This window comes from Arachis stenosperma, chromosome 3 (assembly GCF_014773155.1).
Source record: "Arachis stenosperma cultivar V10309 chromosome 3, arast.V10309.gnm1.PFL2, whole genome shotgun sequence".
NCBI classification, from domain to species: Eukaryota; Viridiplantae; Streptophyta; class Magnoliopsida; order Fabales; family Fabaceae; genus Arachis; species Arachis stenosperma.
The window spans coordinates 32175269-32189368 of record NC_080379.1 but is presented as its reverse complement, the minus strand read 5'-3'; the positions used below and the strand labels follow the sequence as shown (position 1 = coordinate 32189368).

The window sequence follows — 14100 nt, the reverse complement described above, 5'->3', positions numbered from 1 at the left end:
ACTAATAAATGCTGCTGCAAACCTGAGAAAGCAGTAAAAAAGAATGGAACATCATGAGCTGGGAGCTGGACCTACCAATCCCAAAAGCAACATCTTCTTTGTGGCCAATTGCAGATCAAGCGCCGCAACCAAGCCATACGCCACCATCCCAACCAAAGGAAGAGGAACACCTATCAAACACAAATCATAAAAATGTCACTCACACATTCTTTCAAACACATTGCCTGCAAATAATACCCTTCACACCACAAAATCCATAGACCAAAAAGAATCACACATAAAACAACAATATGGCAAACACACACATCAAGCCAAAACCCTAACAGAATCAAATCATAGAACAGTTCAATTGCAAGCACCATCGAATAGTTGCAACACATTCAAGAGAAGGCAAGTGGCGGGAACCTTGGTTTCCTGGTCGGGTTCTGCGGCGGAGCATTTGAGAGGCGGCGGCAACCTCATACGCTGCGTGACGTCAAAGAGGCCCAAGCTCCGGTGGTTGGGAGCACGGTGGTGCCAAATGGGTACAAAGGAACGAAAAGATGATAGGGACATGAGAAGGTGAAAGTGGCTATGGTGGTGGAAGCTTCTAGTTGCTTAAGCTTCTAGTAGCTTCGCCAGCGTTGATGGTGGCTGACGGAGGTGCCGCTGTGCGGCGGTGATGGAGGCAGGGGCCGAGGAAGAAGAATGGAAGGGAAAAATGACGAAGGAAGAAGAAAAGACAGAGAAATTGGGGGAGGTTATAAAAACGGCGTCGTTTTTGTCTCTAGGGACTTATATGTCCTGTTACGAAATGCTCCATGCCACCTGTCCTCCGTTACGGCCACCTCAGCGCCACCTCTGCCAGCTCATCCTTTTCCGTTCAGTGCAAACGGCTGAATTCAACGGAAGGACATAAATGTCCACGTTTTTCAGGGGTCAGGGACTTGAATGTATTTTCCATTCCTTAAGGACGAAAATGTCCGTGAAAAAAAAGGTCAGGGACGAAAATGTCCTTTACTCTTTAAATTATTTGTATTAAAATTACAGAAATCGGGCTTGTTCTGTTTCTACTTTTTTTCTTAAATTGCATTAGTTCAGTTTTAGTGTATTGGTGTATTATATTAGAATTTGTTAAATTGCATTAGTTCATTTTTCATCATATCAGTGGCATTAGTTAGCATCAGTTCATTTATGCATCAAGTTAGCATTAGTTCATTTGTGCATCATTCATGTATTAAGTTAGCATTAATGCATTTGTGTATTATATTAGAACTAGTATTTTTATCCATAATAACATTACGAGAATAATTTTTTTTTAAATTATAGTTCACTTTGTTCTAACAGTATAAATTATGCATGACACAAAAGATTTATAAAATCAAACTACTTTTACAAAAAAGTCGTAAATTGACAAAAATTTATGACTAAGAAGACCAAGATATCCGCAGATAAAAAATTAAATAATAAGATTTTTAGTTATTATTTTTATATGAAAAAGTCTAATTTTTTATTAATAATTAATTTTAACATTCGTTATCTAAAATTTAAAATAATTTAATGTGTATACTTTTACATTTAAAATATTTTAATTGTAAAAAAATATCAAATGACATATTTTGATTTGTCAAATTACTAATATAAAATATAATTATATATAGAGTAAAAATAGTAGAGAGAAATATAAAAATGGAGAGAGGTAAATGAGAGAATTTAGGAAAGGAGTTTATTAATTTTGAAAAAAAAATTCTCAAGGACCTATTTGTCCTTCGAATTTTATTTGTAAAATGACGTCAATGACTTATTTGTCCTTCGAACTTTATTTTCCTTCCGGCGTGGCACTGTAACGGACACCTGGACGCCGTTTCAGCCATGTCAGCCAGTTCCGTTTGGTGTATGAGAGACAAATAAACGGAATGACTAAATTGTCCTCCGTTTGTTAAAATCAGAAACTTTTTTTGTATTTAAATTTTGTCAGAGATGTATTTATAAAAAATTTAAAAAATCAGTACCTATATGTATTTTTCCCTAAAAACATTGCCTTCCGTTTTCGCTCTGCACTCATCGCCTGGTCTATGCCCTATCCAAGCCAAATACCCCCAAAGTCTCAATTCCATTAACCAAAATCCCCAGTTCGTAAACCCTAATTTGATCACCGAATCAAGAAGATCGATGTGGGCAGCTTCCTGCCTTGCGTCATGCTGTGCCGCGTGCGCATGCGACGCGTGCCGGACTGTCGTTTCGGGAATCAGCCGCCGTTCAGCGAGGATCGCCTACTGCGGCCTGTTCGCCTTCTCCCTCGTCGTCGCATGGATCCTCCGCGAAGTCGCTGCTCCTTTGATGGAGTCTCTTCCTTGTAACTCTTCGCTTCTTCAATTTCACTTTTTTCCCCTCTTTTCTTTATTTCTTTCCAGTCGTGTTTGTGTTTTACAATTTATTTGTTTTATGTTTTTTTTTTGTTTCGCTTGTCGAATGTACCAAAGATGTGGCAAACTTTGAATTATTCCTGATTTTGGCAATTTCTGTTGGACATTATGTTTTGTTTGAACACATTACTGATATGTGTATTACTTTTTGGGATTTGAATGAAATTTTGTTGTCTTTCATTTTTAGTTTTATTGTTTGTTGTGGCAATTGCATGTGCAATTTTTGGGCAGTACGTATAGTTGGAAACAAGATATACTCACTTGATTGGTAACTGATGAAGTGAGAAATTGAGGGTTTAAATCACCTTGAATTTATAACTTCCATCATATCTGACCCCAATATCTTTCAAGGTGATTAGAATAACTTTTTCACCTTGCCAACCTCCTCACTTGGAGCTTGATCCTTTTGGTTTATTTATGAATTCTGAGATTGATTACTGTCAAAGTCAAATAGTTTGGAAAGTATTTAGTTGGATCATTTTGAAAAAAAATTATCAATTTATCTCTGAGATGGATTTTGAATCTGTGTTTCTTTTGTTAGTAATTCTTTAGAAATTAGCTTTTGTCAATGATCTCTATTATTTTATGGAACCCAAATGCTTACTTTTTTGGGCTTCGTTTTTCATCTCCTGACGTGCTAGCAAATAAGTGGTTACTGGGTTGATTATTTTGCTTAGGTTAACTGGATGGTCAGATATGATGATGACGATGTTCTAACTCCTTATTATGTGATGAGAAAACTAATGTACTTGATACTTGTTGTAGGGATCAATCACTTTAAACATACCCCTAGCAGAGAATGGTTTGAAACAGATGCAGTTTTGCGAGTTAGCTTGGGGAACTTTCTCTTTTTCACTATTCTAGCAGTTCTAATGATTGGCGTCAAGAACCAGAAGGATCCTCGTGATGGTTTGCATCACGGAGGTTGGATGATGAAAATAATTTGTTGGTTCCTTCTGGTAATCTTTATGTTTTTCCTTCCAAATGAGCTCATCAGCTTTTATGGTAAGTGTTTCTTCTAATTTTTTTTCATCTATTTACTTGAGCTGATTCCTTATACTTAAGCAACTTGACTACCAGGCGACACTAAATTTCTTGATTGATATCATATATGAGGGCTTATCACACACTTAAAAATGTTGGTTTGAAGAGCCTGAGGTTATTGGAAAATGGACACTGCATCTTGAATGAAAAGTGGAAAATGTAGATAAAGATTTTCTAAGTTGTTTGGCAAACTGGAATACTATCAATTATTGGTTTGAGTCCTGAATATTTTTTTTCCCATAACTAATATATGAATGCTTAAATCATCCTATGACTTTCTTTAATTTCCCAGCTTAGTGATTCCTTCTTTGATCCATGTAAAGATAACCCAATTTTTAAAACTTGCTGTTGACAATGTCACACCGGCCCCCCTTTTTAACCCCACCTTGAGACTGCTTATGTAAGCTTTTGAATAAATCTTAACTTGATTGGTAAAAGGAAACAAGAGAATATGCTAAATGTTGCAAATGAGGTTGTTTGAGATGGATTAGTGGGAAGACAACTAGATAGGATTATGAATGAGTACACCATACAAAGTGGGACAACGCCAATTTTAGGGATGGAAAAGTCTCCTCTCAAGTAGTTTGCATCTATTTGGAGAAGACCTTTAGAGGTCATACTCCTATTAAGGTGATTGGACTAGACAAAGGAGTTCTATAGCTAGAGAGACCCAAAAAAGTATAGGGAGGATTATTAAATATTTATATGCTAATTATTTAAGCATGAATATGATTCTTAATAGAGCTTTATGGCCTCATTTGATCTAACCTTCTGGGACAAGGCGTAGTTGTTGCCTAGTTTGACAAGCCTTTTTCCTATAGGTTTTGTATGTAATTTATTTCATTGTTTATGATTATCTTGAAGTATGTTCTCTTTGCAGAAACCATATCAAAGTTTGGCTCGGGTATGTTTCTTCTAGTTCAAGTTGTGCTCTTGTTAGATTTTGTTCATCGATGGAATGACACCTGGGTTGGATATGATGAACAATTCTGGTTAGTTTTAGACGTTGTTTGACATCTGTGATAGCTATGGCTTTTCTTGACATTATTATTTACATGAGGATTTTCAGTATATAAATGTTCTTTTCATACAGGTATGTTGCTCTGTTTGTGGTTTCACTTGTTTGTTATGTGGCTTCATTTGTGTTCTCGGGAGTTCTTTTTCACTTCTTCACACCATCTGGACAAGACTGTGGAATCAATACCTTCTTTATTACAATGACCCTCCTTCTTGCATTTGTTTTTGCTATTGTTGCTTTGCACCCTGCGGTAAGTTATTGACTTCTCATTGCAGTTAACCACTTCTAATTTGGTTTCCTTTTAATATATATTGAATGCTTGTTTGTCAGTTGTCTTTTCCTATGATATTTGATATCACATCTTGAAACTTGGGAGGTTCTAAAGGTTACTGTTTCCGTTTTCACTTTTAACTTCAAAACAGGGAAAAATATTTTCCTGTGCAAGTTCATATGTAATCTGTTATTCTGTTATGGTGTTATGTTCTAAACCTGGTCTTATCTGCTGTTTTTATCATATCGATTCAATTCAATGTTTTTTATGGATTGAGAATTTCATGAAGATGACATACGTTCCTTCCTGTTGGCTTAGGATGCTATTGAAGTTTTAGATTTGGTTGAAGGATTAATTATTGGATCATAATCTTGTATGCAAAAATAGTTTTATGCTATATAACAAATATGCACAATTATTCATGATTGTAGATGTAAATGTGTCTGCAATTGAGGTCTTTGAATTCTTTTTGTATACAGGTAAATGGGAGCATTCTGCCTGCTTCAGTAATTTCATTATACTGTACTTATCTCTGCTATAGTGCATTGTCTAGTGAACCCCGAGATTACGAGTGCAATGGCCTTCACAAACACTCAAAAGCCGTTTCAACTGGCACCCTTACTTTGGGCTTGCTTACGACAGTTCTATCTGTTGTGTATTCTGCTGTGCGTGCTGGATCTTCTGCCACAGTGCTTTCCCCACCAAGCTCTCCTCGTGCTGGTAAATTCTCAAAATCTAATATTTGTCATGATATGCCATACTCATATTCATAAGTATATATCTGAACATGGAATCCAATCATATGGATATATGATAGCCGTGAAGCTGAATTTTATTTTTTGATGTTGATGCCATGAAGAATGTAACTATAATATTGTACTTGATGAGCATCAATTCCCCACGATATTAAATATCTGCCGCCATTATGGTGATTATGCAGGGAAGCCTTTGCTTCCGCTGGATGGAAAGGAGGAAGTTGAGAATGAGAAAGCAAAGCCGGTTACATATTCATATGCCTTTTTCCACTTGATTTTCTCTCTTGCGAGCATGTATTCTGCAATGCTTCTGACAGGTTGGTCAACTTCTGTTGGAGAGACTGGGAAGTTGGTTGATGTCGGGTGGCCTTCTGTGTGGGTTCGGATTGTCACTTGCTGGGCTACTGCTCTGCTCTACTTATGGTCACTTATGGCGCCAATTATGTTCCCAGAAAGGGAGTTTTAACTCTAAATGCCGTTCTCCCCAGTTTCAAGGTTTATGGGGAAGGTTGTGTGTAACTTAACATACTTGTTGCAGATGTGTTGCCTTCATTATCTGTAATTAAATTATATGTATGGCATGCATCTACGTCAACATAACGGGAGAAACGTGTGTTATGAATGACAACTTTGAATGGGGTGGGTATGGTGAAAATATTTGTACCCCGAAAAATTACTCTGCATGTCTCCGAGCATCCTTCGCCATTCCTAGTTTCTAATCAAAGCATGCGAAAGGGCCATATCTGCGTTTCTGTGTCGGCTAAGGATTTAGTAGCCCTCTTTAAAGGAAGGTTGCCGATAGCCTTTTCAAAAATAATTATGATTTGAACTTTATCTATTATCCAAAATTATAAATATTCTCATGAATTGTGATATTTTAAACGTTGGTATTGCCATGGATGTGGTTGGAATTTCAGTTTCAGATTCCTACTTGCTTCATTAATTTTGGGGCAAAAAATATTAACTTTGTGGTTTGATTCAACTTATGAACCATTGGGGAGATACACCAGTATGAAATGATTGCTTTGAAGAGGGATGGGAAAATTTTTAATTTAGGAAAGAGTAAAGTGATAAATAAACTTTTAAAGATTTATACTTCGAACATATTTATTCTTAAAGAAAAAAAAAGTACTTATGGAATCTTCTACGATAGCAGGCGTGGACAAGTTAGTTTAAATTAAGATTTTCTATCATAATTATAGGAGTTAATTTGAAGGTAATGGATCTATATTTGTTATTCTAGAAAATTTTATTGGTATTTTTTATTTTTTAGAGGTTATTATGTTTCATGTAAATTTTTAGGAGTTTATTTGTTATTTACTCTTTAAAAAGTCATTAACAAAATTGGAAAAAAGAAGCAATATGGTGGCCGATTACAAGTAACAAAAAAATTATCTGAGATAACTAATTAATTTGGAGAGCTTCATCAATGGAGCTATCATGAAAATTTGGATGGAATAGTTTGCTTTGTTTATCAACTTCAACATCAGCACCAAATCCATCAACAAATGCAATTGCCTCAATTCTACAAAGTTTCATCTTTTTGAGAAAAACCTGTTGCTAATAATTAGATTTCGATTTTGAGAGGAAGCTATTAGTATTTTAAAAAATAATCAAAAAAATATTTTTTGGTAACTAAAGAGATGTCCAAAGACTACTAATTATAAATTAAACGGGATAAGGTTGTCTTTTATTCAACATCAATTAAAATTCTAGTAACCTCTCTAAAAGATGTATTCAACAAATTATATCCTATCTCAAGATCTAAACTAATCTGAACTAGATAGTCAACACACCTATTACCAAAAGAACATCCCAAGTTTTCTTTTTCGAGCAACTAATACTTCTCAAAAGGGCATTAGAATTTTGCTAAAATTTCCTTCCCCATTAATTTTGCTAATCACCGTCTGAGAGTCACACTGCACTACCATAGTCCATGCAAGTTCAATCCCTTTCTCGATGCCCCAAAGTTCTGGCTTGTACGCCAAACAACTCCCAAAATGAGAGAAACCTGCTGCCCATCTTTCGTTTGCGTCTTGCAGCAGCTGGGTGCGTTTCCGTCCTTTGAGTCGTCTGTGTTTAGCGCTGTCCACCCTAGTGGTGGTGGAGTCTAACTAATGTGGATCTCCTCTCTTTTCTTGGTGGTAATTCTTCTCCTCCTCTTATTGAATGCTTCTTTTGATTCTTCCACACTTTTAGGATTAACTTGTGGGTTGGGAGGGGAGATCTTTGATAATTTTGTTCATTTACTTCATCTTTACTTTTCAGCAAGTAAAGATAAAGATATCTAGCTAATTGTGTCTTTGGCTTTGACCCAATTGGTTATCTAAATTGAAAGTCATCCATTGTTGCAGGTTATTATTGTTGAAGATTTTCATTGCACTTTTGGGTTTGATAAGCTGCATCCCCGCTCATTTACATTGCAAATTGGGAAGATTTCACTACCCCCAAATAGACAAACTCTTCTTTGGTAAGTTAAAATTCTCCCATGCATAATTCTACAGATGACCGTTTTGGATTTTTGGGCTCCCTTCTACTTCCAAATTTTTGTCAAATGATTTTGATTGGGTTTTGTCCAATGTTGCAGAGCTTTATATGTAGGGATGACAACACTTCCAAATTGGTTGCAGAGCTCGGGGCGAGTTTTTAGCAGGGTAAGTACTTGGGGCGGATAAACTCAATCCAGTATATATATAATTTTAATATATAATATATGTAAAGAATTAATATTATTGTATCATATTTAAATTTTTATTTTAATTTATGTTATATATGTAATTATGATTATATAAATTTTAAAATTTAATTTTATTTATTAGATTTTAATAATTATAGAGGCAAATACCTCGTGAAAACGACTTAAAGATTTAACTTTTTACTATCTGCGGGTAAAAGTGGAATGGGTTTTATGTGGCTCCTATAGAAAAATTTTCAGCTTCTGTTTGTCTCCAACCAATTCTGTCTTCTTCTCTTTCATGTGATAGTGCTGGTGAAGCTAGAATCTTCAACACATAGTCTTCTCGTAGGTAGTATTAGTCCATTCTCAGACTGAACTCACAATCTATTATTGTTTGGATTGCAAATTCCAGTAGGTTTCTTTTTTTTTTTGGTATTTAATTCCAGTAGGTTTCTAGTATCATTTACCCAGGGATCAAGCCCAAAAATGGTGTTAAGCCCATTTCCTATGAAGTTAATTGAGTGCTCCTTAAACATGGGTCATAGTTTGATAAGTTCCTTCTAAAGAGGTGAGTCTGAATTTCTTGAAAAGAATTTTAAACCAAAACGAATACAAAAAGATGAAAATGGACTACTAGTGATAGTTTGGATTAAATTTTGGGTGAGATCTAAAATATTAAAATTTAAAAATTTAAAAAATTACATTTTTTAGTATATAATTATAATAGTTTGATAAAATAATTTAAATAAAAGAATTCACTACAAAAAAAATTTAAAAATATGAATAAAAAACTATTTTGTAATAATTTAATTATGTTTACTATTCTATGTGAAGAATATTTTTGTTTATTAAAGTGTAAAAAATGAGATTAAAATTAATAAGATTAAAAAATATTAAAAATTTAATATTATGAAAATAATAAAAAAAATTTATATAAAAAATGATTTGATTATTTTTTTTTAATTTTAGAAACGAAAATATTTTAAGAGATTAATTTAACTGTAAATAATGTTATGACAAGCTAGATAATACTTGTCATACCATGTATCAATAATTCCTCACCTCAACCAAATTATTTTGTGATACGTGAAAATTAATCTATTATATTATAAAATCATGTAATACTTAATGTGATATATTATTATATAAATGATAAAAAAATTAATTTAACTATTTTAAGAACTATTATAGCTACTTTAATTAAAAATTAATTTAAAAATAAATGATCTTTTAACCTGAAATTTTAGTTTTAACCCATATTTTAATTGAAAAGGGCATTCGTTAACAAGTTAAAATGTCTTTTCAATTCTATTTTGAATGCTACGCCAACGGTCAAATATTCCATACCATCCAAACGAACGATCTCGATCGTACACTAGGGCTCCCTTATATCATCCAACGGGGCTAAATCTCATGTTGAATAAGATAGGAGCACAAACCTGAAACGCCGTCGTATTTGAACAACCCTCTTCTTTTTTTTTTAGTTTAGCGCGCCATGCCCCCACTTATCTGCGTTCTCCATAATTCCACCCAACGTAGAGCACCGTACCCTTCCGCTCTGGGCGTTCTCCCACTGAATCATCAACACTCCGAAAGATTCAGAGCGTTCTCAGAGGTTAGCTCTTTACTCTTTCGCGATCATGGAAGCTTCGAAAAAGAATGAGATTATCATCAAGGAGGCCAACAATCACTGGACTTTTTTGGTAATCATCCTTTTTAATCTCGTTTAGTCATTGATTCGATTCATTTTCATCAAATTTAGGGTTCCGGCGTGCAGATGTTGAATTCTTGTCATTTTCTCATATTCTCTATGTCGGTTTCTTTGATTTTTTTTTCTTGCATTTGAGGTTCAATCGAGTTTGATGATTCTTAAGATAACATCAATCGTTTTTTTGAAGTCCAGAATCATGATGAGGCATAATCGGTTATTATGCTTTTTCTGATAGTTTTCTTATGGTATTGAAAGTGTTGTTCATTTGTTTCTGATTTTGATTTTTCTTTTGGTGTGTGCTGATATGGTGATATACAGGAACATATTGAAGCACCTATGTGGGTAGATTTGACTATTGAAGCTAACTCTTTTAGTGAAGATATGTGAGTTTTCCAATAAAATTCTGTGTTTCATTTTAATTTTTAAATTACATTCACCACCAGCACGTTTTTATTTTGTTATATGTTGTGTTGCAGAAATGATGACTGGTTCAACACAAGCCACCCGTAAGAACCTCAGGTTTTCAATATTAGGATTGTTCATTTTGAAAACCATGTACGAATGTGACATTGGTGTCACTTGTTAAATCATTGTTAGGTTCCACCAGTGGTCTGCTCGGCAGCTGAAGGCTAAGTTCTCTCATCCTGGACAGGAGAAATTGACATCAGAAGTAGTTGACTCAGATGGACAAGACTCGCAGCAGGTTCCTTCTTCAGTCTCAAGGTCGAGGGGCAAACACTACAATAGCAAGAAATGGGGAGTTATGAATCTGAACAATTTGTTAGACAAGCAACAGGGTTTGAGTAAGAGATGCTTCCAAGCAAGTTCCAGTTTTGGTAATGAGGTGAAGCCCAAAACAAAATCTAATGTTGGCCACCCAAAAGGAATGTTGAGTGAAAATTTAGGACCGAACTTTGAAAGCAAGGCAAGAGGAAAAGCTAAGTCTTCGGCCAGTTGCAGTAAGCCTGTGATTGGAACAAATTTTGTTGATAAAAGGAGTGGTGAAAGCAGTACAAGAAGCACAATCACGTCGGAGGACACTCATCAACAGCAGAAATGTAAAGTGGAACCTACTCAGCCTTGTGATAAAAATGGTAGAAGTTTGTCAGATAGGGGTGTTGGTCTTAGGAAAAGTTGTATAACAGACAGAGCCTCGATAGTTCAGCAACAACAGAAATCAATGGAGGTATCTAGTCAACCTTGTAAAAGTGGAAGTTCGTCGGCTGCAAGTGTTTGTCTTGGTAAAAGTTGTGTTACTAGAAGAACCTCCAGAATGGAGGTTGCTGGTGATATAATGCAATCAAGGGGTCGTAAATCTTCTTATGGGAACTCTAGTGTTGGATCATCTTCAATCCCTGGTTATGAAGTTAAATTTGTATCAAAACACATCAGAAAGGAAATTGCAGATGGGAATGATGCCGTTACAATGAATCTTGCAGATAAGAATAATTGGAAGCCTGCTAATGTATCCCAGAGGCAGACATCTACGGTTAAGGGAGCAAAATCAAGTAACAAGCAGGGAAATAGTGTCAATTGTGCAAAACCAGCATGCCTTAGAAATACAAAATCATTGGTAAGAAGCTGCACTGTCCTCAAGTCACCTGTGTTGTATGAAAATTCTTATTTTCTGCCATTCTGATCCATACAAGAAATGTTTATCACCACATGATTATGGATGCATCGATGCATGTTCCCATAGGCTGTTTTTTCCCCCTGCTATTCCCTTTCACATAATTAACAATGCTCAGAGATTATAATGTCAATTAGGCGATTTAACATTTTTGCAGGTCCAATATCGGTCAATACGTCAGACATCTTTGATGCCTGTTAACGGCAACAAAGAAGATGCTTGTACTGGTGCTAAGAAGAAACTTGGAAAGATAAATAGTTTGACAGGCAAGGGAAAAGAGAATGTTGCAAATACTGTGACCTCAAATCCAAAGTGCATTGAAAAAGGTGTTACTAGTGGGCGCATGTTAAAAGATCTTAGAACTACGGAACGCTGTCATCTGCAGAAGGGCAACACAGGCTCAGCTGCTATGGCAAATAAACTGGTATTATAATCAACTGATTTGGTTCACTCTTATTTTGTTTCTCTCATCCTTACCCTCACACACTTGTTTCTCACGCCACCACGTCAATATTTTGTTTACAGCCTACTATTATGAACAAATGAACTTTCTGAATCTCTAATATCCCAATCCTTTCTCTAGTGCCCCTGTTAACCTAACAGAAGCAAAGAACAATGGGATTTATTCTCAGACCTACTAGCCGAAGTAATCATAACCAATCACATGATTAAAATTGTTTGCCAAGGAGTGATTAAATCTTGTCTTTAGGTGATTAAAATCTGGGAGGGATGACCCCCAGGTGGCATATGAACTTTCACAGATTGTGAATGTAGATAGTTTTGATATTAGAAAAGAACATTCAAATCATTTAATTTGGTCGAAACCAGAATATAGAGGGTGATAACACTAGAGTATTTGATACGGAGGTGTCAGTTGGATACTTGGATCCATTGTGGTTCACTTTATGGAATGGAAATTCAACTCCAACAGGGAGTTGAATACGGTGTTAATATATCTTAGAATGGGTGAGGAAGTACCATAAAGGGTTAAAGCACTGCAAACAAGAATGTGAATAGGGAGCGTAATAACTGTAGTGTACTACATTATATTTTTCTAAAACGTGCTGTTGAAATAATATTGTAGATTTTTCATTATGATTTAATAGGGAGTGTATAACTCTTTAAGGTTCTGGTTGAGTGTTAACAATGTGAATTTCCCATGTGCTAATGACAATCTTATACAATCAAGTGATCATAATGCAATTCTGAATATTACAACCTCATAATCGATAAGCAAAAATTAAGATTATGGGGAAGGTTCTATGTTATTAATATGAGCATATTAGAGTGGAAGTGCATTTTCTTCTCTCTTTTGGATTTCTTTTCCGCTTCAAGTTTATCAAACCTTACTCTAATTAGATTCAATACTGCAGGGAAAAGACAATGATCTACCTGAAGCAAAGAATCGAACTAATCTAGTTCGAAGGATTTACCTACGATAAGTGAGTTAAAGCTTCATGCTAATCCTCCGCATAATCTCTCTGTCTCTCTCAAATTTCTTTTTAGGGACAGAAAATTTTTTCATGTTCATGAAGCCTTTATTACTTCGTGTCATTAAAAAGGGATCAAGAAAGGCCTTACCGTGGTATGTGGTAACTTTTGTATATAAAGCATGAAGAAGCTACTGTTAGTATCATGTCTATGCAGCAAAGCTGGCACCATTTCTTATTTTAGTGACATGGTATACATTTTGGTGCTGCTTACAGTCATTCCGTGATTCTTGCAATATTCTTTTTTGTAGTAGCACTTTCATTATACCATATAATGCACCCAGGTGCTCCTACATAAACTGCATTTTTTCCAATATACCATCGTTTTTAATTTACCGAGGTGCCATCGCTTTGCCAAGTTAGCACCTCGTATATTTTTTTTTCGTGTGCTGCCTGCGAGGCGCCTAAGCAAAACACGCATTCCGTGAAATTTTAGAACAGTATATATTATTGGATGAGAAATATTAGACAACTATCAGAATTTATTGTTTTTTGTCATCAATTTAGCTATTAATATTTAAAAATATTAGACTAAAGTATATTGTTGAATATTAAATTAAAAGAATTAAATTAATGACTAAATATGATTGCCAAAAAGAATGAATTTTAATGATCTTCTAGCATTTATCTTATTAGATTTAGCCAAAATGTGTTTTAAGGGCTGATTTTTTTAGATATTGACCAAATTTTGGTATACTACTCAATTATTGAATTTTATGGTATTTTTTAAAATTTTAGAATAAAATAATTTGCAGAAGATGAATTGCAATAGCAGAACTATTTTTTTTTGTTTTGAATATGCAGGGGTATATTGTATCCTTAATATTTAAAGCACGTATTTAAAGCACATATTCTATATTTTAATATTAAATATACAATATACAGGTGGCATGTTGTCAATACATGGGATATATTGACATTATATGAGGACGTATTGTAATTTTTTGATTAAAAAAATATAACTAAGGTATTATTAAACGAAGAACAGATTTGTTAGGTTGAGTGTGAGAATGTTTTTTCTTTTAGAGGAGAAGTTTTGTATGTGAAAATCTATGTGATGTTATTTCTTTTGTAGTAGCATATAAAAAAATTAAGAATA

General features: G+C 34.7%; 2 protein-coding genes across 4 annotated transcripts; both read left to right on the top strand.

Moving 5' to 3' along the window:
• Positions 1–2021: 2021 nt before the first annotated feature.
• LOC130968920 (uncharacterized) lies at positions 2022–6415 on the top strand. Its single transcript, XM_057894423.1, has 6 exons — positions 2022–2335; positions 3171–3410; positions 4330–4441; positions 4543–4717; positions 5218–5458; positions 5679–6415. Exons 1-6 carry the CDS (start codon positions 2152–2154, stop codon positions 5957–5959), a joined length of 1233 nt encoding a protein of 410 aa, XP_057750406.1. The 5' UTR covers positions 2022–2151; the 3' UTR covers positions 5960–6415.
• An 810-nt stretch (positions 6416–7225) lies between these two features.
• On the top strand, positions 7226–13472 carry LOC130966391 (uncharacterized). 3 transcript variants are annotated; one of them, XM_057891187.1, is made up of 9 exons: positions 7226–7634; positions 7848–7963; positions 8081–8147; positions 9655–9873; positions 10200–10264; positions 10358–10387; positions 10479–11454; positions 11669–11935; positions 12885–13472. In XM_057891187.1, the coding sequence occupies exons 4-9, from the start codon at positions 9811–9813 to the stop codon at positions 12951–12953; spliced, it is 1470 nt and encodes a 489-aa protein (XP_057747170.1). In that variant the 5' UTR covers positions 7226–7634; positions 7848–7963; positions 8081–8147; positions 9655–9810; the 3' UTR covers positions 12954–13472. The 3 variants fall into 3 exon arrangements, with proteins under 3 accessions (XP_057747170.1, XP_057747169.1, XP_057747171.1); XM_057891186.1 differs by having other exon boundaries at positions 7226–7637; XM_057891188.1 differs by lacking the exon at positions 9655–9873 and having other exon boundaries at positions 7226–7637.
• Positions 13473–14100: the final 628 nt, after the last annotated feature.

Bases quoted from the DNA above. Each gene is read 5' to 3' on its own strand.
- LOC130968920 (XM_057894423.1), top strand. From the start codon at position 2,152: ATGTGGGCAGCTTCCTGCCTTGCGTCATGCTGTGCCGCGTGCGCATGC. The intron at 3,411-4,329 runs GTAAGTGTTTCT...TTCTCTTTGCAG, and splicing joins TGAGCTCATCAGCTTTTATG to AAACCATATCAAAGTTTGGC. The intron at 4,718-5,217 runs GTAAGTTATTGA...TTTTGTATACAG, and splicing joins TTGTTGCTTTGCACCCTGCG to GTAAATGGGAGCATTCTGCC.
- LOC130966391 (XM_057891187.1), top strand. From the start codon at position 9,811: ATGGAAGCTTCGAAAAAGAATGAGATTATCATCAAGGAGGCCAACAAT. The intron at 11,455-11,668 runs GTAAGAAGCTGC...ACATTTTTGCAG, and splicing joins TTAGAAATACAAAATCATTG to GTCCAATATCGGTCAATACG. The intron at 11,936-12,884 runs GTATTATAATCA...TCAATACTGCAG, and splicing joins CTGCTATGGCAAATAAACTG to GGAAAAGACAATGATCTACC.